Raw genomic sequence first — 23,575 nt, forward strand, 5'->3', positions numbered from 1 at the left:
CAGAGTCCCACAGTGACCTAAAGCAGAGTCTGTATTCTATCTGTCATGAAATAGGAGCAGAGATGGGGTTATAAAAGGTTTCTTAATCTCTCCAGACATGTCAGAACCAATAGAGTTGTCATTCAAGACTATTTAATCAACAGCCATTACTAAACACTCCCATTGCCTGTGCTCAGAAGCGGCTTGTCTATAGCGAAGCTCTCCTATCTTCAGTTCCTTCCAGATGTCTCATTTCTAATCCTTGCTGAAAATGACTTTGGAAAGCCTCTCTCCTGCTAATGGCTTCCCAGTATCTGCAACAATTAACGAATTTCCAATTGGAAAGCCATGGAGGAAGACTGAAGAACCCAAACCCCACAATGAAACTAAGGTGCAACATCTTCATTTTGGGCAACAGCTGAGAAACAAAGCTGCAAAAACTTCTATTTTCATTAACGCTGGCATTGGAAAGCCCCCCCTCTCCCCCTGCTTCTTTCTGCACATGGGATGATGTGGTCATCCCACACGCTCATCAGCAAGAAACTTTATCGCCTCCCACACTCCATCCTTGAGCCTTTCTTTCAAAGAGCTGAGTGTGGGAATTGGCATCAAGTCAAGTCGACATTATTTTTGTAATCCTCCAGCTCGCTTACTTGGAAATGTCATAGTGTTGGGACATGTGCTTTCCCAGCCATGCGGAGGGGTCTGCCCATATGGATGCATGGAGCTGTGCAAGTGCACTTGTATACATTTTTACACACACACACATCCGTGCAAGTGCGTAAACACACAAACAACACACAAACACAGATGCTCAGTCCCTGAGAAGGAGCAGCCTCTGGTGTGGGTGGAGCTCTCCCCAAACACCCTTCCTGGGAGCATCCCAAAGCTAAGCCTGTGTTTACCAATTACCTGCACAATGCTTGGGATGCTGCATGTAGGAGACAGAATAATGGCCTCCCAAAGATGTCCACATTCCCCAGAACCTGTGAGTATCTTGTGTTACCTGGCCAAGAAGAATGAAAGTTGTGTATGGAATGGAGGTTGCTGAACAACTGACTTTAAAACAGAAAGATTATCTGATGGTCCCAATTTAATCACAAGGGTTCCTAAAAGTGGGAAGGAGAAGAGGAGGTCAGAGTGGTGGGATGTCAGAAGGACTTGACCAGCCATTACAGACTTTGGATAAGGAAGGAGGCACCAGCCCAGGAATGTGAAGCCAGAAGAGGCAAGGAAACGGATCAAGAAAACTCTACAGACACCTGGATTTTAGCCCAACTGAAACCCATGTCAGACTTCTGGCCTACAGAACTAAAAGATGAATTGCTTTAAACCACTAAATTTGGGGTAATTTGTTTTATTTATTTATTTTTTTTTTACTGTTGCAATAGAAAACTAACACACCAAGCAAGAAGAGAAAAGACAAAGAGAGAAAGAACAGGCATTGTTAAGTTCCTTTTCATATTTCGAGGCCTAATTTATAGGCCTTCTAAAGATGTGTCAGAAATCTATGGAAGAATGGAGCTGGAGGGAGCCTGCTGATCCTCTTTCCATCCCAGCCACCTCTATATTTGGATTCTAGCAACATGCTATCTGGAGGGATGTAGTATACCTGCAGCTCTGAGCCCAAGGCCTGTAACGTAGGAAGCGCTAGCAAATGCTCTTCTAGTCATCAAGGGTCCACAGACTTTCTAATTTGAATCTGGATGTAGCTGAGAAATGGTGGCCTTGAACTCCAGGATTTGTCTGTCATTTCCAGTCTTCCACTGAGTTCTGTGACCCTCTTCTAACAGTTCTGGACCTGTGACCAGCTGTGTTCTTAGCTTCTGTTGGTTGGGAAACTAGATGCATTTGGGTTAGTTTTACCCACTGACAACTTCAGAAAGCATCTTGGGTTCTAGCTTCACAGTGCCCTCATGGGGGAAATGTGTAGAAAAATGGTTTTCGGTAAAAATAAGGATGAGTCCTATTTATTGAGAGATGGCTATATGACAGGTGCTGAGCTCTACTTACGCTTTGTAATGGCAGCTTCACAGAAACACTGTGCAGTCTGCACTACACTATCCCTATTTTACAGAGACGTGACAAATTTGTTCAAGGTCACTTGCCAAGTTAATGGCTGAGCCAGACTTCATGCTCAGGCTGCCTGACTCAAAACTCCTTGCAATAGTATTCAGCCATAAAAAGATGGAGACTGTGCATCTTTTGAATTTACGTGGAAGGATTTGGAGAACATTCTCCTGAATATCTCAAGAATGACAAAGCATGCATTCATGTACTCACTACTAATCTCAAAATAGTAGAACAACAACTATAGGCCCACATGAGAGAAAAACACAATTAAATTCAAGAAGGGGGAGAGGGAGAGAGGAGAGGAATCCATTAGTTCCCACCTCTCTGGTACAACAATGTCAGGTAGATGGAACATCTCCTGGTTGAAGAACTCAACAACAGCTCAGACTTTGAACTTTACCTTACAAACACAAATAATATAACCTAATCCTGTATACCCTCATGTTAACCCATAATAAAAAATAATAACTCACACTTCAGGGGAGTATGAAAGGCACTTCCACTGCTCAAGCATCAGGAAGGGAGCTTAGAATTGTTCTGCTTCTAAGTGGCAGTGGCAGATGAAGCCCTTTGCCCACTGCACACTGATATCCTTTCCCAGGCTCTCGAGTTTATAATCCACGGTATAGCTCTAGTCAACTTGGGCCGGCAGCAAAAGATTAAGGCTGTATAGCTTAGCCCCCTCTGGGTCCAGCCAGATGTTTACTCTTCTTGCACTTTCTAAGGGGTGTTATTATGGTGGTATGTTTTTGTTTTATTTATTTATTTTTTTAGAGACAGTGTCTCACTTTGTTGCCCTGGGTAGAGTGCCATGGCATCATAGTTCACAGCAACCTCAAACTCTTGGGCTCAAATAATCCTCTTGCCTCAGCCTCCTGAGTAGCCGGGACTATAGGCACCTGCCATGGGGCCTGGCTATATTTTAGAGACAGGGTTTTACTCTTTCTCAGGCTGATCTCAAACTCCTGAGCTCAAGCAATCCACCTGCCTCAAGAGTGCTGGGTTTATAGGCATGAGCCACCGTGCCCAGCCTTGTGGTTGTATGTTTATATGATATTTTTGTTTGTTGAGGGAAACTCAGACTGCTTGGCTTTTGTTCTGCCATATGGACAGCTGCAGAGGCCTCACACACCTGCTTCACTTCATAGCTCTCATCAATCCTGGCCACAGACCCTTATTGGCCTTTTCAAGATATGAAGCTTTTATGATTCTGCAAGGAACACAGGCTTTCAAGCTAAATTAAGTTTTAATCTCCAACGAATATGGTCACTGAAATCCCTTCTGTCTCACGTTTTTCCATGGGCCAGACCCAACCACGTGGACACATGTGAACCCACTGAGGGGCATCGGACCCGTTTCTCAGCCTTGATCCAGCCTGCCTTCCCTTTGCCTGCCTCTGGCTTTGGTAGTGTTAGAAAGTTTGCCCTAAATGCAAACTTCTCTCTCTCTTTCTCTCTCTCTGTCTCATCTTCCCTGGGTTTTTGGAATCTGATTTGATAGTGGATTGCCCACTCATTCTAAACTCACTTCAGTGACTTTCACCTCTCCTCTATAAGGATACACTGCTGACACCTATCCCCTGTGTTCCCTCCCAGAGTTGTAGGAGGGTCGTTTGACACTGAGCCTACTTTTTCCCTGAGGTCTCCAAGGGGAGAGAGACTAGGCAATTAGATACTACCTGAGTCCAGATGTCTTGCAAAGTCTTCCCTTTGTAGAGGAGCACACCCAATTCCATTTAATAAAAGATAAGCAATACCTGAAATACAGAGCTGACTCAGGGCTTTGGGCCCCCATCTGCATTTACCTTATGAAGCCCATCTGCATTTACCTTATGAAGGACATGGAATAAGCCCAGTCGTGTCTTGATGCCCAGTTTCAAAGGCTTCCTTTAGTCCTTGGGAAGGATGTGTGCCTCAGCCCTTTGGCTGTGGAATGGGGAGTGACGAAAGGCTCTGTCCAACACATGAGGTACCTCCAGGCATATGCCTTCAGGGCACCAAGCACCAATCAAGTGTAGCTGTCTCCAGACCCTGCACCGACTGGCTCTCGGGAGCTGTCCTCCTTGGCAGCACAATTGCCTGTGTGCCTCTCACAGGGCACACTCTCTTCTGGCTGGGCACTTCTGTGCTGTGACACGTCGTCTCTCCGTTGGATTCCCATATACACCGCCATGGAGTCGGCGCCTCATGTGTTCCCCACCATCTGTCGCAGCAGATGCGGAGACTGTAACACTTCTAGCTTAGGAGGGCATCCAACACCCTTGTGGGGTCTTTAAAATTCACAGCTAACAGTCAGAGCCTGTGCTTGCATGAAACCCCTCTTAAAGTCAAGATTTAGCAGTTGGTTACCATAGCAACTTTCCTCATCAAGTCTGAACTCCTTTCTGTGTGGATGGCCAAACTGGTTTTGTAGAGGAATTACAGACAAGGGAAGTTTGTTGGTTTCCGGAAGTCAGGATGTTTTGAGAGGTACATTTTTGGAGATTCTCAAACTCTAGCATGATAGGTCTGAAAATGTTCTCTGCTTCTTGGACTTGGGGCTGCATGTGCCATTTTGCGGAGAAAACCTTTATCTGTTGCTGGCAGTGGGTTCCCACGTGGTAATGAATGAAGGAAGACTCATGAGGAGATAATGACTGCAAAGGCAATGTGAGGAGGTGAATGTGCTGCACAAATGGAGGCTACAGCCACGGTTAGGAAAACGGGGCTCTGCTTGAACTCTTTGAGTTGTTACTGCATTGATTTTTACAGGTTTTGTGGTAACTGGCTGTCAAATATGGAAGAGGATTCCCTTTTTTGTCAATCCTTAATTCTAGACAAGATGTCCAGCCAAAACCATTCTAAGAGTCCAAGCAATGGGTTTGACAACCTACTGAGACTGCTGCCTGTTTTTTTTTTTTTTTAATATTTGCCCATGGCTAATTGTCCATCAGGACAATCAGGAGACTACCTTTTAAGGGCAGACTTGAGCCCTTGATATATTCACTGGCCTAGATGTCTGCACATTTAGGGCATTATCTGTACATTTAGGGCAAAGGTACATTATCTGTACATTTAGGACAAACTTTCTAATTAATTTATTTTCCATTATTTACTATTTAACAAAGGCCTGCCTATAGGGGGTAACTGATTGTCTACTGTCCACGCTTTCTCCGGAACTGAGAAGGTCTGAAGCCAGGCTCCTGGCCCTTCCTTCTCTTGCCTTCCCTGTTCTTACCTTTTTTTACCTTTTATTTTATCAGAGAAAGAGCCTCCTTCCCCCAGCCATACCTGTTACCTAATTCCAGGCTGTTTTCTTAGGTTTGACTCAGAGTTCCCTGACTACTTCTTGATGCAGCTAAGTATCACCAAAGCCAGTAAATTTGAAGCCACTGGGAATTCAACCTGTATGGAAGCCATAATTCTCTAGACAAGAGACAATCTCCTATTCTAATACTCCCCATGGATTTTTTTTACCAATTATGAAGTTACTCATTTTCACTCCCCTCCTCAGCACATTGAGCCCAGCAGGTTGGAGGATGAAAATGGGAGTGACCCCGTAAGTGAGGCTCTAATGGACAGTAGCTTAAAGGTCAATCTTGAAATGAATGGTTGAACTAAGATGCTAAAACAAATCCCTTGTCAAGACCCTATCCTTTGAGGGACCTTCACTTCATTTTTATTGGGTTTTATTTTCAGAAAGAGAAAATAGCTATTATTCTATTTATATCCTTTTTAAGTATCTCTCCCTTGAAAGAGAAAGAAATGGTATGCCCATTCCTTGGGCATGGCCCCTTTGTTATGTACAAATTTCAGTAAGTCACATTCTGTTCTTTCACTGATTATGAATAAAATGACCAGATATTAGAGGAGTAAAAAACAGTGCTTTAGTGTAACTGAATAGCTTTGCATAAGGAAACAGCAACAATATTCTTTAAGATCAGTACTAAATAGACCAATGAGTCTTAACCTCATCCCTTGGGGGATCTTGGATTTGCTTGTAAATTAGATGAATTTTATGGAACCTTGCTTCAGAAAAATGCATATACACATATATATAGTTTTGCATACAATTGCAGAGGGTTCATGGCATACTAATGAAGTAACCAATGATAATGAAGCCGAGAAATGCCTAAAACAAATATAGGATTGTAGAGATCCTCTTGTTTATTAGCTCAAAGATATTAATAATGAGCCATTTTCACTTAAACACTAAAACCCAGAGTTCCTCTAAAACCATAATAGGTGTAAGTGGCTTCCTCTAAATATAGTAGCTATTGTGTGGGCCAGAAGCATGGGTGAAACAGACAGACATAGCTTCAGATATTAACTCTGCCACTTACAAGCTTTAAATAAGTCCTTCAATTTTTCCAAGCCTCAGCTTTCCTCCTAAGAATAATAGAGCTCATAATACCAACTTGTCATGATTCCTAGAAGTCTTTCATGAAATGACTCACTTATGCAGTCTGTAAACATTATTGATCACCTAATATGTGCCTTGCAGTATACTGGGCATTGAGAAAATAAAGATGAAAAAAATCACTTCTTTCAAAGAACTGTTGGTGTTTGTGCTCACAGAGGACTTATGAATAGGTGCTTTCTAAAGATTAGTTTCCTCCTGTAGTGAAGATGATCACATCCTGGAAAATGGAGAGATTGGTGGGTGGGTTCCCCCACATAGGTGGTAGAGAGGGGAGAAGAAGACATAGTGGGGTTCACTGTCTGATTCGTGCCATGAGCAGGGTCAGAGTTCAATCTGACCCTCACAGGTGAATCTTGTCAAATACAGATGCATTAATCCATTCATTCATGTTTCTCTTTCTTCCTCCTTGCCCTGCTTCTAAGGGGAGTGCCTCTGCTATGAAGGTTACATGAAGGATCCCGTACACAAGCACCTTTGCATTCGGAATGAATGGGGGACAAACCAGGGGTAAGTGAGGGGATGGCAAGCAAGCCGGTTCCTACATGTCACTGCTCCCCACACAGACGTGACGCGGAGCAACTGCATGGAGAGAACTGAAGGGTGGCTTATTCTGAACAGTCAATGGGTAAAAATGTCACTGTGTCTTTCCATATTTATACCCTTCCAGTGACGTCCGTATCATCGTTTTCTCCATTTACGAGTCAAGAGATGATGCCTCTGACTCGCAGCCCCGCAGCCTCCAGCTGGGATCTGAAAATCAAGCTGTCCCTCTCTTTCTTTTCACACCACTGCCAGCCACAAGGATTCCACAGGCAGAATTTAGCTGATGATTTTGCTGGAGACACACACGCAAGGCACACAGACTATAGTGCAGGTCTCCCAGAGCCTGATGAGCTTTGCGAGACTGACAGGAGCAGAAACTTGTTTTCACCAGGACTGTCAGCAGGAGTGACATGCAAAGACTTAAGGAGGGCTCTGGGCTGAGGAACAGAGGATTTTTGCCTGATCTCCAATTACCATTTCCCTGTAAGACTTTTGCTTTCCGCCAGGCATGCATGACTGGGTAAAGTAGTGACTTTATCTATTCCTGTTTTACTTTTAACATTTTAGGATGTTTTGATTGGGATAAAACATATATAACATAAAATTGACCCTTTCCGCCATTTTTATAACTGTGTAATTCAGTGGCATTAGTGCACTCACATGGTTGTGAAGCTACCACCCCCATCCTCCTTCTACTGCTTTTTTGATATTTTTGAGACAGACTTGCTCTGTCACCCAGGCAGGAGTGCAGAGGCATCATCATAGCTTACTGCCCCCTCTTTCCCCTGGGATCAAGTTCCTTCTGCCTCAGATGCCCTTGTGGCTGATTCTACAGGCATGCACCACCACACCTGACCAATTTTTCTATTTTTCTTTCCTTCTTTTTTTGACAATGTTTTACTTTGTCACCCCTGGGTAGAGTGTCCTGGCGTCATAGCTCATAACAAACTCAGTCTCTTGAGCTCAAGCAATCCTCTTGCCTCAGCCTCTCTAGTAGTTGGGACTATAGGTGGCCTCCACAATGCCCAGCTATTTTCAGAGGTGAGGTCTTGCTTTTGTTCAGGCTGGTCTCGAACTCCTGAGCTCAGGCTATCCATCTGCCTTGGCCTCCAGAGTATTAGGATTACAGGAGTCAGCTACTGCACCTGTCCCTAATTTTTCTATTTTTTATAAAGGTAGGGTGTTGTGCCATTGCTTAGGCTGATCTCAAACTCCAGGTCTCAAGCCATCCTCCTGCCTCAGCCCCTCAAAGTGCTAGAATTATAAGCATGAACCACCATGCCTGGCCCTTCCATTGTTTTTTATTTTTTATTTTTATTTTTGGCCAAGGCTGGGTTTAAACCTGCCACCTCCAGCATATGGGACCTGTGTTCTACTCCTTTGAGCCACAGGCACTGCCCAATCCATTGTTTTTTAAAATGGACTTCCTATTGTCTTTTTGAAAGCCAAGAGCTTCCCTTCCCCAGGGCTGGTTTGTGAAGGAGGGTGAGAAGAGAAAGGGATAAATAAATGCTAACTAATACTAACAATTGCTGCAGCAGGGAAAATTAGGAAGAAATCAAGGCAAGAGACATCTTAGTGTAATGACTTGGATTACAAATTAGATATGTGTTTGCAGCCTGACTGGTGGAGAAAAAAGAAACCAATGTCATTTCAGACATTTCTGTAGAGGGCTCACATTCCTGCAGTCAGTGATCAGCCTTTTCTATGTGATGCTGATGAGTCCAAGCCTAGAATACTGAATGTAGTTCTAGAGTCTCAAAGCAATAAATATGGTGACAAATGGGTGAGAGTTTGGAGAAGAACAATAAAAATGATTGAAGAGCCCAAGGGAGTAATTTATGATAAAGGAATAGAAGAACTCAACTCTGAGGACTTAGCCAGCTGATGACTAAGTCAAGGAATGATAGATGCCCGTAGATGTTGGAAGAGGGCAAATGTTCTGGAACGGATTGAAGTTGAGGGATAAGAACAAGAGAGAATGAAGTTAGGGAAAGGAAATCTGAATCACAGGTCAGAAAACTTGAGGAAGTCAAAATGCCATGAAATTTTTTTCTGTTGAGGGAAATGAAAGATTGCTCAGTTTGGACTGAATTTGAGATCACTGTCAGAGAGGCAGTCCACAAAATGTAGAGGAAGGTATTTGTAGAAGGGTAACCATATATGAGGTGGTCTGTTATTGAATACCTTTGGCTATTTAATTCTGCCAAGTGCCCTCACCCTTGGGTTATGGGGGAGCTCATAGGATAGTGAGAATCTCAGCTGACTAGGATCCCTACTGAGTAAAATAGTGTAAAGGATAATGGATAAGCACCCCTCATCTCTTGGTCTGTAAACAGGCTGCAGAAGGAAACACCAACAAAATATCATTTCCATTTTGCCCTGAATGAGCCAGGCTGGCTTTCGGCAGTGATTGGATTTGGTGGCTAATCGCTCAAGCCTCCACATCCCTAGCCTTGTAGACAGATGATGCAAAGATAGGCCTGACTTTGCTTGGTAATTTCATAACCCTTCATCATTCCCTCTGGCTGGATGTAGAGACAGTCTTAGGATGTAGACATGTGCCTCAAGGGAAATGGTGGAAGCTCCAGCCTTGGTGTCATTTAAAACAAGGCAGGCTAAAGCATTGAGTTTATAGACTGACAGGAACATTAGCCCCAGGAAATAGACAAAGAGACCCAATCTGTCATTTCCATCTCTAATTTCCATTATTCTATGATCATCACTGTCTATGAGGTCTCATTTTGGACACTAATAAAATAACAGAGCAACTGTTAGGAGGAGGAAAAAAAGTGACTATCTTGAGGATAATGGAACCAGGAGTGATAAGCAGTGTGAGTTTATATGTATACAATATGAAAAAGTGCCAGACAAATGACTGCATTTCTCCTCCTAAAATGAAAAGATAAGTGAAAAGTGGAAGACGCCATACATCTTGCTTTAAATCAAGGATCTGATGTCATGTTTCTTTAAATGATTCTCACAAAATTAATCGGAATTGGTTTGAATGTGAAGACCATCACTCGAATTGAAAACTGTCTGACAGATTGCCAACTAATGATACGTACTTGGGTATTATGGAAAAATCAATGGTAGGCCTGATTTTCCTGAATACTTTATTTAATGTTCCCGAAGTGGAGGTAAGCAGCCCACGCATGGAGATTTATGTTTGTCACTTCACATTCTTGCATTGCATACATTAAAATAGCTGAACATCCTTTTGAAGTAGAACAACCAAACTCTAGGCCAGCAATACTTAAATTCCTTCATGGCAAAGCAAGGTTAATGTTATCAGGAGAAAAGTAGTAATGAGCATTCATGACTTTCAGACAAGGAAGAAAATTGATCAAGGACATTAATACAGAAAGGCACAAATGGATGATTCGTTAAAGCAGAGGAGTTACACCTGCAAATTTATCCAGTCTCCACCTCACTCTAGTTACCTGGTCTTGTGTGTGTGTTTGCATGTGTGTCTTGTGAGTGTGGTGTGTGTGCACATGTGGTTTCTGCACGATTGCATGGGGTATATGTGTGTGCACGTGTGTACATGAAAGTGAGCTGATTTTTTTTTATAGAAATCTCTTACCACTTCATCATTTATTCTCACACTCGTTTACATTTCTGACAGATATTCACCCCATTATCTATTGTGGTCTCGGGTATGTGAGGTTACTCTTTCTAGAAGATGTCCTGGCTCTCCAAGAACTAATTATCTACATAAATAGTTGGAAGCATAACAAGTAATTGCAGTGAATTTAAAGGCCTATTAAAATAAAGGTCTGAGCAAAAGTTTGTGAGATTAAAGTTTAAGAGATGATTTATGTGAGATGAAAGAATCTGGAGTAGGGCTTTGTGCAGAAGTTGGATTTTGAACTGTTCAGTTGGACAGTTAACAAAGGTAATTGTAAGCAAAGGGAACAGCGTGTACAAGGGCACAGAGACCTAAGCTTGATTTTCTAGGAATGGCAAATAAGTAGCTCAATGTAGAGTGAGAATGCGGTGTCCAAGGACAGGGAAAGAGGCTGGTAAGGTGAGTAGATTCAAAGAAGCCTTGTTTACTAAGGCTTTGGATGTTAAAGCTCTCATGTATAGAGCCCTAGAATTATTAGCAGGAGGGAGAAGTTCCTAGGTTTTTGTACATTTGAGGTGACATAGCCCCTCACTACACATCATAATACATTTCAATAATTCTTAAAGAAAAAAGAAAACAAACAAATACAAAACTTCTTGGATCTGTCTAGATTTTTGTTTACCTGGATTCTCCGAGAAAAACATATTCCTAAAGTTATCTTGTACATAAAAGTGTTGACTACCAAACAACCAAGGATGAAAGAGAATTGGAGGCCAGATGTACAAGGTACATGAACAAAAGGTTGCAGTCATTCCCTGGTGACCTGGTGACTCTAGTTCTGCCAAAAATGACCAGGTAGAAGTGAGACAGGTCAAGACACTGGGGTGTTGGTCTGGATGGTGAAGCCAGTCAGTCATTCTCACTCACCCAGGCGGCAGGGGCCTGGTGGCAGATTGTAAGATCATTGAATTCATTACACAAGAAGGTCCTGTTCACTTAGAGTAAAAATAGCTTCAGAAAGATTTAAACAAAGTCATGGATGACAGATTTCTAATGGGTTATTAAAAGAACATGGGATGTTTGAGGTTACATCCTTGGTCTTCGAGGTTGCCAACAAAATAAATCATTTCCTACCACGGCACCTCTTGCGACCCGGCTACCAGGCAGAGGACCCAGGGTGGGCAGGTCCTACCCCTACATGACACTTTACCTCGTCTTCTGTTTACCCTGCATGAATTCACTGAATAACTCCTTAGCCTCTCATCCCTGTGGCTGCATAGACACAGCCAGGGACTATTAAAGTCTGTATTTGACATTTATTTGCTAGGACAACAAGGACAAATTGAAAATTTTCACAGAAGAGAAATGAAAACAATAAACGAGGGTGGAGGAGGCAGGAAGATTGATTTACATGAACATATTAGAGGAGAAAAGGCAAATTTATCTAGCTACTTTGGAGATTATTAAGAAAGGCTATAATAATTTTTTTTTTTTGCTAAATTAAAAGTATACCCAAGGGCCTCAAGATACATTTTTCAGAATACCACAATTAGATTAAATTCATGTATTTGAAGATTCCAGGTAAATAATAGCCTGATTTTTTATTCTGGCATCTCAGATACAGTGGGCAACACCAAGGAGATTCCCCACTAGAGAAATTTACAATACAGCTAGATTTCAATATTGAAGAATGGAGCCAGGCTGGCAATTCGTGAGATGGGACAAGACCCGCGGTGAGAAATAAACAGGCGTTTCTCCAGAGTTTTAAAAGCTGTTGTCAGGAATGGTCCTGCTCATCAGAATGCCTCCGCCTTCCACTGCCTGCTCAGGAGGGAGCACACTTAGGGTGACACGCACACACGCTCAGAGGCTGCCCATGCTGCCTTAATATCCCCTTTTCAGTGGTCCCAGGTGCCCACTGTCCCTCGTAGTTCTCCAGCTTTTCCCTATTTCTCATCCTCCCAGGACTGACTGCTTAGGATTCTGAATCTGCTTAAGGAGCACATGTCCCAAACTTGAGAAGCCATTTTTCACTTGAAACCAAGAATGAGCACTGTGTTCACCACGGGTGGCTTCAGCTCCTCTGTCTTGCTCAAAGCATGCCCTTGACAGGAGGCGCTTTTACTGGGGCCTATCTGAATGATGCTGTCCTTAGCATTGTCCCAGAGACCACTGACAGAACAATGGCCCAGTCCAGTGGAGGGGATCCCTTTGCCTCTCATTTTTAGCTACTGAGCTGAGACCAGCTTCCACTGATTATCCAAAAAGGTGCAAAACCTATCCTCACTTTTCGTGGCCACCTAAAACTAAACAGGAACCTTCCCTCGGCTGTCTGACAGTCTGCGTGCACATGCTAGGCTGTTTACGGCAGCAGCTGGCACCCTGAGGAGAAGCTCTGATTCCCAGGCCAGATCTTGGGCCCTGTCTGGCTTCTTGGATCAGAGTCTTTTCAGTAGTGACTCAGCTGAGGTCAGACAGTCCTGTGGGACATAGGACGTTTGTGATTTCCCTGTGCCTATTTCTAGTTCAGCGTCTGGCTGTTATGTTCCCATCCCTAGGCTTGTTTCTGTGTCAGTGTTGTCCTGTTCACCTTCCTCTACCCCCTCCAACAAGGCTGCAGCTGCTCTGTTATCGCTGGGTACCCTCCTCCCCTGCCCTCCAGCCCAGACCTCAGTGTCTGTGCCCAGCTCCTGTCACTGTCATCATGCCATCCACAAATGGGATTATCTTCCCATTAGCTCTCTTTTAATTATTCTTCAATTTCTCTCTCTCTCTCTCTCATCAGTATCAATTATTCTTAACAAGGGTTTGCAGTATATTCATCTGGCTATGTATTTCTTGTTCTTTTGTTCCCTCCTTTTCCTTTTTCACCTCCATCTCCACCTCATCCTCCAGGAGTCAATGAAAATGTGTCTGCCCATTCTCCTCTTTCTCCTCCCTATTTCAGTGTCAGACAGATGAAGAGGCTGCTGGTATTGAGTCTAAAGTTCCCTGCTCTTATCTCTGGAGAGACCCTGCCAAAACCCTATTCAGCAGAAATATTGCTCCTTATGAGAAGAAAAGACCCTGCCTGGGCAAGCAGATAGGAACTGAGTGCTTGAAAGTGACTTTCCACCTACCAGGATCTCCTTGGACAGGTTAATAGAATCAGGGCTCCACCCAGCTGGCTTGGGAAACTTTGCACCTCTTTTCTCAAGTGACCCATTTTCTAGGATTTTCTCTTAACTTGACCCATTTTCACAAAAACTTTGTGATCAGTCGTCTGAGTATGGTGATAGATTTTGTCTTTTGCAGGCAGACATCAGGCTAAGAGGATGTTTATCTAGCAAGAGAGAGTTAAAACCTAGCCCTTCTTGTCACAGCAAGCCATCTAAGACGAGGGCACATTTGTTCAGATGGGTGTCTTTTTCTAATTTACACATAGGTCCTTGCTGAGCTAGTGCTAACCCTGTGGTCTTTGAGGATGATGCCATTTATTCCCCTCTTAGAGGCAACTGTAACCTTTGCCACTTACAGGCTAAGAGAATGTCTATCCAGCAATGGGAGCTGAAACACGGCCCTTGCTTGCCATCTCTGAGACAAGGGCACATTTGTTCCGATGGGTGCATTTTTCTAATTCACACAAAGGCTCTCGATGAGCTAGTGCTAACCCTGTGGTCTTTGGGGGTGATGTCACTTGTTCCCCCCTTAGAGGCAACTATAACCTTTGCTGCTCACAAGAGCCAAACAGGCCCTGAGAGTGACTCCTACGTTCCTGACCATGGAGCAGCTATGTAAGTATTATCTAGAGAGCTTACTTAAAATACTCATTTCAGACTTCTACACCTGGATATTTCAATTTCATAGGTCTTGGAGAATACCCAGAATCCATTCATATGACAAGCTTCCCCAAGTGATTCTGAAGCACAGCCGATGGGAGATTCCAGACATTTTGGGAAGGCATCCTCTTATCAGCTCATGATCCTCGTCCAGTGACAATGAGACTGGCTTTGTAGACCGGTGGCCGAGTGCCTCTTAAACAATCCTTGCATTTTGTTAATTGGGGTATGGAGGGCCAGAGGGGTGAGGTAACACCCACAAGGTCCCATAGCTGGTGGTCAAGCTTTGTAGCAACAGCTGACTGTTGGACATAAATCAGTTGGGTGAAGACACCGAAGAGAGAGCAATGAAGGTCACTTTTCAGCTGCAGATGGAGGGTGGACATTCTGTGGTCCACAGCCTGCTTCTCTGTGTCCTCCTTCCCAGGACTGAGGGGGCTCATCTTCATACTGTACCCAAGTGACAAGAGTCCACCTACAGCACTGCCCACCCTCCAGAGGAGGGGTGAGCCTCAATCACGCTATTGGCTCTGACTAGTCCAGTCATGGCACCAAGAGACTTATTTTAAACAGTGCCGGAGGTGGGAACACTCATATTTCCTCCAACATGACCACCAGCGTGAAAAAAAAATCAACCTCAATTTACCCTCCCATCTGCTCAAGAATGGAAGATAAATTGTTTCAATTTTGTAGAAATGAATGTTTTATGCCTTGCCTATGCTTTCCAGCTAGGGTCCTGAATTTATATATTCTCCTGCATGCACGGATGTTTTCCATTGGGAATGCCCCCTGGACCTTGAGCTTCCCTAGGTCTCAGTCTAAGAATACTAGGTTTGAGAGTGCTCTTATTTTTTTTCTGGCTTTGGAGATTTGGGCTATTTATCTTTTTTTTCTTTAAAATCAATAGAAAAAGAAATCCACTCATTATCCCATGCTTAGAGAAAAGTGTCATTACCATTTTGGCATGTTTCCTCCCCATTTCTTTTTCCTATGCATCAGAACTTGTGCTTCCTACCACCCCCTTTGATTCTGTATGTATTTTTGTTCTCTCTCATAATTTAAGAATGAGCATGTATTATTTTATAATCACGAGATGAAGGAAAAGGATAAAGAAGGAAGCTTTAAAAGTATCTTTGGGGTACATTATTTATTCCTAAAACCTTTTGCTTGGGCAAATTTATTCTTACTAATTAATTTACAACCCTCGAATTTAAATTATTTCTAGAGGAAAGAACAGGGTGTTTCAGGGTCTAACATTCAGGTTCAGCTCTTCTAAACAAAACATCTCTGTAAGTCTGCGTATAGTATCATAAAAGGTTGTTAAAACACCATCTAGCAACTCGCACTTTCAAAACAACATGAAGTGTTGACTTCAGTGTCACTGAAGACTTGGAGTAATCCCTCGCGTAATGCTAATTAATTGCTGTCATTTATTTGCATAATTCTGAATACCATGTTCAGTGTTTTTTTTTTTAATATCACTAATCTCAGTGAAAACCCTGCAAACTGTGTATTTTTAAAGAGGTGATGAATTAGTGGTATTTATTCTACCTATGATTTCTGTGAAAATGCGAAAGTAGAAGTAATCTTCAGGCTTATTCTTCCTGTACAAATACTTTGGATTCTTGTTCAAACACTCATACTATAATTTCCCTAAGTTTTTAACTTTATATAATTCTGAAAGGCAGAGGGCAAACCTTCTGTCACTTAGTTTTTACTTTGTATTTTTATTTTTGTATTTTATATTTTTATTTTTCAAAAAGAATGTAGGTGATTGGTTAAAAATCTAGGAACAGAGCAGCAAAAAGAAAAAATCCAAGCCATCTGAAGTGCCATCACTTACATTGATGTTTTATTTGTTTAGGTGTAATATTTCTTTAACAAAATATTTTGCTATTATATCTCTTGCTTGGTTTATATACCGTTTATACACATGTGTGGATACATACATATATATGTATATGCAGAAGGTGTACAAGATATATACACATTTTAAGGAAAAAACTGTATTAAAATGTTACTACTTAATATATATTGATAACAAGAGATGAATGCAAGTCATGGTTAAGCACCTCTTACAACTGCATAGGTCAAATATGACTTGAGGATTACAATTTTAATACAGTTTTTTTCCTTTATTAAAATGTGTAAACATTTTTTGGCACCCTCTGTATATACCTATGCATGTATATGTATGAAGAGTGAGAAAGGTGCATATTATTATTTGAGGTTCAGTAGAATATGGACCAGAGTTACAGAGTGGGGAACAGAACTATCTGAGGCCAACATCTAGGTTCATCTGGCTAAGCCACAATAGAGTTAACAATTGGAATCATTTTTTCTTTCCTTTATGGTTTTTCCCATGAACTTTTTTAACCTTTCCACGTGGTTCTCCACACAGAGAGTAGCGTTGTTGTCTTGAAGAAATATAGCCAACACCAGGTTTGCCAGTTTGGGGTTGGCCTTTGAATTTAAGACTGTTAGATGTCAGTGGGTCCCTCAACTTCTGTTGCACAGGATTGTGAAAAGAGGTCGTGAACAGAGTGCTCAGAGCGCTATGGCTGTGTTATCCCAATTAGCCCTGCAGGTAGAAGTGGTATTGGGCTGCACAGATCACAGTTCCCAGCATGGCCTTCTACCCATCCTGACATACAAAAAGGGACTTCCTTTATTTATTTATTTGTTATTAATACACAAGTAAAAGTGATTAGTTTACGTTGTTTGTGTTTGTTAGGTGAAGTCCAAGTTGTAGTTGAGCTCTTCACCCAGGAGGTGTGCCATATACCCCTGCACTGTGCTGGTTAGATGGACTTTCTTTATGATGACCAAGTGAGAAGGCTGACTTTTAAAAGGAGGGAATGGACTGGGCACAGTGGCTCAGGCCTAGCACTGAGTAATCCTAGCATTCTGGGAGGCCCCTTGAGGATCCCGTGGGAGGATCCCTTGAGCTCAGCAGTTTGAGACCAGTCTGAGCAAGAGCAAGACCCATATCTACTAAAAACAGAAAAATTAGCCAGGTGTTATGGCTCATCCCTATAGTCACAGCTACTTGGGAAGCTGAGGCAGGATGATCACTTGAACTTAGGCGTTTGAGGTTACTGTGACCTATGATAGTGCCACCACTGTAGCCTGGGACAACAGAGTGAGACTCTGTCAGAGAGACAGAGAGAGAGGAAGGAAAAAGGAAGGAAGGGAGGGAGGGAGGGAAGGAAAGAAAGAAAGAACAAATAAAAAAAGAAAATGTTCACCATTGTGAAATCGTTATACATGGAGACATATTCCACTCTGGGATAAGCCTACCAGGAGTTGAATTTATATCAATACCAGTGAACCATAATACCTTGCATAACTGTTATTACTTCATTCCCCACACTCTTTCCTGTAGCAACAGGATGGTAGTAATAGTAATGATATTAATACTCGTAGTAATAACAGTTGACGTTTATATGGCTCATGCAATGCACTGGCCAGTCTTCTAAGTACTTTTCATGTACCACCAAATCTAATTCTCATTTCAGCATGATGGAGAGTCCTAAAGAGAGTGACAAGTCCCTGGAGGAACCTAGCTGAAGGACTAAACATAGTAAATGCCCTTGGCTGCTGCCGTATTCAGGTTAAAAAAGCAACACTTCAATTAGACATACGTGGAGGGGCCCTAGGCTGGTGACTGTCTTTGGGCACAGTCATCTGCTGTTGACTGCCCCTGTGCTGTGGCCAGTGTGAAATCATGACCATAGGTCCAAGTTAAGATGTCCTATTGTAGCAGGAGGGCACGGCACAGCCTATACTGTTGACCTTGTCCAGAGATTGCCTTTGCCCAGTTATGGGCACAAATGTAGAAGAACTGAACAGTAGCACCAAGGCAAATCCTTGATGTTGGCAAAGATTTTCAAGCCCTTGCCCAGGGCATTGGGAATGACATCTTCTTCACATTTGAAGGATGGGCCCTCCATTTGCCTCAAGCTACCTGGTCTAGGGAGAAAGTAGTCTGGGACATGCTCGGGGGACATACTCTTTCTAGTATTGGATATTGTTAACTGATTTGCATGATAGTCTTTCAGTCAAGCTATTTCATCCCAGCCAGGAGACTGTGTACACCTCAATTTCAAGAGGGTTTGCTGCTCACATGTGTGTCTCTACAGGAGGTAGCACAAGAATAGTACAGAGGAGGAATCAGACAGGCTTGGGCTCAACCTCATTTACTCTGTGTAAAAGCTTTGTGTTTTTGGATAACTGCATAACCTTTACACAATAAGTGATGGCAGTGAGCGTCCTTACTGATGGTGTTTTGAACTGGTCATGGCCTCACTCATGTTCTTTGAGCTTACACCAAGTGATACGATCTTCACGTCAATTTGCTAGTGGAGTTTAGAAGAACCTACCTCTAGAATGTAAATTCCAGGAAGGCAGAAACAGTGTCTCTTCTAGATGTCATTGTATTGTCATACCTTAATGCACTGCCTGGAACATAGCAGGTGCTCAGTCAATATTTGTTAAATAAAAGAAGGAATGTGGCCATCTCTCAGTGATTCTTCATAAACAATACCTAAGAATAATAGCAGAGATCATCTTCCACCTGTCACCAAGTGGGAGGTGGTTTGGATGGAACTTACATGAACCTCTGTTTTCTGAACCTAATCACATCTTTAGATTCTTTCATGGAATGGTGAATCACCTTCCTAATTCCAGGAAATGAGAATAGGAATATCAGCTGCATCAGTGACGATTCTAAACACTCAGAGTTGGAAGCCCACCTCCAGGTCCTGTCATCCAATCTGCCACCTGGTGTACAAATCTCTCCTACAGCCGTTTTAGCAGATGGCTGCCCAACCCCTGTTTGAACACTCTCAGTGGTGGGGGCTGCATTATTAGAAGAGGCAGTCATTCCATTGTTAATGTAGGTCTTTAGTTCTTCTGTAGGCTGAGCCAAAGTGTGTTTTCCTTTTAACATCCACTCCCCTGGTCAGCTTTGTCTTTTGGAATGAAAAAGAATATATTAATGTCCCTCTTCTATGCTCAGGACAACTAGCTTATGTGGTACCTTTGTATAGATTAGAAAAACATGGTCGTCTGCTGTACAATGTGGGATAGATGCCTATGCACAAACAGGACCACGCACAGGTGCCTATATGTTGATGTTTCAGGTAATTGTACATAGGATGGTCATTGAGTCTTCTTTTCTGAAAATATCCAATTCCTTCAACTATCCTTTAGAGGGCAAGTTTCCTGAATCTCTTAAAGACTCCACTGGCCATCTTCTGTATCTCCCTAGTTTGTCATGATACTTTTTTGAGTATGTTGCCCAGGACTCATCAAATCACTCTGTAAAATAGATCATGCCTGTTTCTTCCCCTTTATTTTCTATTGTTGAATTCTAAGCTAGATTTGCTTTAGGACCTTTAAGAGAAAAGTCATGGTGTTGGCTTATTTTAATTTATAGACAACTAAAGCTCTGAGTGGTGCCCATGGCTTAGGGAGTAGGGCACCAGTCCCATATACCGAAGGTGGCAATTTCGAACCTGACTTTGGCCAAAACTGCAACAACAAAAAAATTAATTAATTAATTAAAAAAAAAAAGACAACTAAAGATCTTTTTTACAGGGACTACTGTCAAAAAGACAAGGTATATTCAAGATTACAGTCAATTATTTTAACCAGGATAAAAATCTTAAATAAAATCCTATTAAATTTTAGCTTTAGTCCATTGAAATCTTTTGAATTTTGACTCTCTTCTCCCATGGATTAGCTAGCCCTTTATGTTATTTGCAAATTTGATTAACATATATTCAGTGACTTTCTTCAAGTTATTGATGAAAATGTTTAAGAGAACAGGCCAAACCCTGCTTTGGTCAGAGATCTTCCTGCAGGTGGACTTTGAACCCCTTACTCGAAACTTGTTGGCTGCATTGTTCTATCACATGGGAATACATCAAATGCACATACAGTCATTGAACATGTCTCCATCTAGTACATATAAAAAAGTTTATTGGGTGGCGCCTGTGGCTCAGTCGGTAAGGCACCGGCCCCATATACCGAGGGTGGCGGGTTCAAACCCGGCCCCCGCTGAACTGCAACCAAAAAATAGCTGGGCATTGTGGCGGGCGCCTGTAGTCCCAGCTACTCGGGAGGCTGAGGCAAGAGAATCGCTTAAGCCCAGGAGTTGGAGGTTGCTGTGAGCTGTGTGATGCCACGGCACTCTACCGAGGGCCATAAAGTGAGACTCTGTCTCTACAAAAAAAAAAAAAAAAAAAAAAAAGTTTATCAAGCATTTGGCCCCAAACGAGTTCTCTGTATATTTCCTAAACCAGTGAGTGAATGCCATTCTGAATTCAAGGAAGATGATTTCTATGCCTCCTTTTGAACTGCTAACTTAGAAATGGTCATGAGCTTAGCTTGGAACTCTGTCTCACTACTGACTCTATTTTAGCTCCTACAGTAATATAGTAAATAAATCTTTACTTTATTTATTTATTTGTAATTGATCCATCCTCTTTCTCTAGAGAGTTCAAAACTGCTGAGAATTTTCCTCTACACTTTCCAAGTGGTTATTAGGCTATCTCTTCCTCTCTAGGCCTTATAGTTTTATCTCTGAGTTTTGTCTTACACGGAGTTCTAGTGGTGGGATCCTTACTGGATTTTTATACATATAATAAGAGGAGGTGAAGATCATAGTAACAACTAACACCCCCTGAGAATTTCCTCTGTGCCTGGCACAGCTCTAAAAGCTCCCTATGTTTTAATTTTATCCCAATTATTCCATGGGGCTATTGCCTTTTTAAAGATGAGGAAATTGAACCACAGAGAAGTTTAGGAGCTTGCCCAAAGTTTACACCCTTAGTAAATGGCATCATTGGTATTCAAACCAGAGTCCATGCACTCAGCAGTGCGCTCTATAGACAAGCAGTTTGTGGGTAGTAAGAACCACCCATTTTGTGACTTGCACTGCCCCCCGCCCCTGCTTCCTGCTCTGAAGTGAAGGAGTCAGCTGAGCTGGCTGCATGCACAGGAGTCGGCTTGGTGAAGTTCCACTCCAGGACTTTCTTCCACCTGGTGCTTTGATTCTCCAGTTTTAGGGGACTGAGTTGATACAATCATCTTCTCTCTACTGTCAGCCACTAAATGGGGCCCTCCCCACCAAATCGGATCCCAGCAACACTTGCACTTGAAAGGAAGCAATGGAGAAGTAGGGTTTAATCCAGGTTCAGGCATCAATGAAGCACATCTGAAGAAATATTAGGGATGCTCTATGGCCAAGATAGGTGAGGGAGGGAGAGCAATGTTCCATTAGGCTTCTGGGAGTCAGACCCTCTTCTGGGTGTTTTTGTATCTGTTATTTCATTTAGATAATAACTTGTAATATTTACTGAGTGCTTTCTATGTGACAGGCATTATTTGTTAAGAGCATTCTTATTATTCCATCCTGACACTTTATAGGTGGGCACAGAGTGCTCCCAGTAGGAACGGGAGGTGATGGAACACCCTAGCAGTCTGGCTCTGAGTCCTGGCTCTCAGCTCCATGTAGGAAGATGGATATAGCCATCCTGTGAGTGATCTGGATAGGTCCTCTCTGGCACTCTAAACTCCTGGCATGAAAGACCTGGAATTCATTTCCAGCCTGGTTCAACTGCTTGTCTTTGGCCACATTTGCCTTTTGCTTCACCCCAACCCCTACATATGCTCAGGTCATTTCTTCCCTTCCAGTTGCCTCCTGCAGTGCCCTACCTGGTTAATGCTGGTCATTGTCAACGGCCAGCACAAATACCTGCTCCACCACAAGGGTTTCTTCACCCCCAGTTGGAAGCCTCCTCTGGGTTGCCTCAGGATGGTGGCTTGCTCTCATATTGTCACCACAGTGCGTCTTCTGTTGTTTCTGTCTCTTGTCTTGACTCATGCTAAACCGTAAGACTTTTGGAGCCAGGGCTTATCTCTGAGTCTCATTCTCAAGTACACATAATAGGTATGAAATAAAAATTGAATAATTGCTACTGGTGAGATTTCACATGTTATGAGAAATAAACTAAGAGGGAAGTTTTGTTGTTTTTTTTTTTTTTAAACACTCTGCTGCCCTGCGTGCCTTGGCCTCACAAGTCACAGCAGCCTCAAACTTTTGGGCTCAAGTGATCCTGTGGCCTCTGCTTCCCAGGTAGCTGGGACTACAGGCACCCACCATACTACTAGCTAGTTTTTTTTGTTTTCTAATTTTTTTGTTTGCTTGTTTTTTAAGTAGAGATGGAATCTCACTTTTTGCCCAGGCTGATTTCAAACTCCTGAGCTCAGGTGATCCACCCATCTCAGTCTCCCAGAGTACTAGGATTACAAGTGTGAGCCACCACGCCCAACCAGGGAAGGTGTTTATGTGGGAACGTAAAGGAGGAAATGTCTTCTAACTGTTTACTCCACATCGCATCTACTGAGGAGCTCCTCTCTGCCAGACACCCTATTTGATCCTCACAACAGTCCTCTACAGCTCAATCCATTTTAGAAATAAGAATCTTAAATCTATAAAGAAACAAGTCAGCAAAACATAAGGGTTAAGACTCTTCAAGTATCCCATCTGGGTCCAAATCTTGGCCTTACCATTTAGTAACTATCCACTTCTCTTGGGTCCACTATCAAGGCTCTCTGTGCCTTAACTTCCTTCCCTGTGAACTAGGGATGATGATAGTATCCACTTCTAGGATTTCAGTGAGGGGTAAATGAGAGAGTCTAGAGTGCCTGGCTCATGAAGGTTGCTGGGTACTACCAGGTGGCAATGATGAGCCTTCTGCTAAGAATCAGGGAATTTGGCATCACACATCTTAACACCTGTCAAAGAAATGGTTTTCAGGATGGAGGTCCTGCTTTCATTATTGAAAACCTTTCAACTTTGAGCACTGGATAGGAGTCCCTTGCCAGGCTGGGTTTTGTTTGGTTTTAACTTTTCTCCCTTTCTTTGCCTGCATCAAAGACACTTCTGCTCTTCAAAAGCCTTGTCTCTCCCTTCTCCAAATTATGTTTTCCACCAGGACAAGGGAGGGCACTGTTGGACACACTAGCCTTAACTGGAGCTCATGCATAATCACGCTGCAGTCAGATTTTGCATGGAAGCCCCTAGTGTGGCAGGACGCCCTCTTTGAAGTCATTAGTCTTCACAGCAGGGAGAGCACATCATCAAAGACTCCGTTTCCCAGCAACCCCTGCTGTGCCCTGT

At 42.7% G+C, this 23,575-nt stretch overlaps 1 protein-coding gene across 3 annotated transcripts in view; it reads left to right on the forward strand.

Moving 5' to 3' along the window:
* ASTN1 (astrotactin 1) overlaps positions 1–23,575 on the forward strand; it is a 335,437-nt gene that overhangs the window by 153,555 nt on the left and 158,307 nt on the right. For all 3 annotated transcript variants that reach the window (XM_053607621.1, XM_053607622.1, XM_053607623.1), the window contains exon 8: positions 6,876–6,960. In XM_053607621.1, coding sequence (XP_053463596.1) covers positions 6,876–6,960 — 85 coding nt within the window. The remainder of the gene's footprint in view (positions 1–6,875; positions 6,961–23,575) is intronic.

This window comes from Nycticebus coucang, chromosome 10 (genome assembly GCF_027406575.1).
Source record: "Nycticebus coucang isolate mNycCou1 chromosome 10, mNycCou1.pri, whole genome shotgun sequence".
Taxonomy (NCBI): Eukaryota; Metazoa; Chordata; class Mammalia; order Primates; family Lorisidae; genus Nycticebus; species Nycticebus coucang.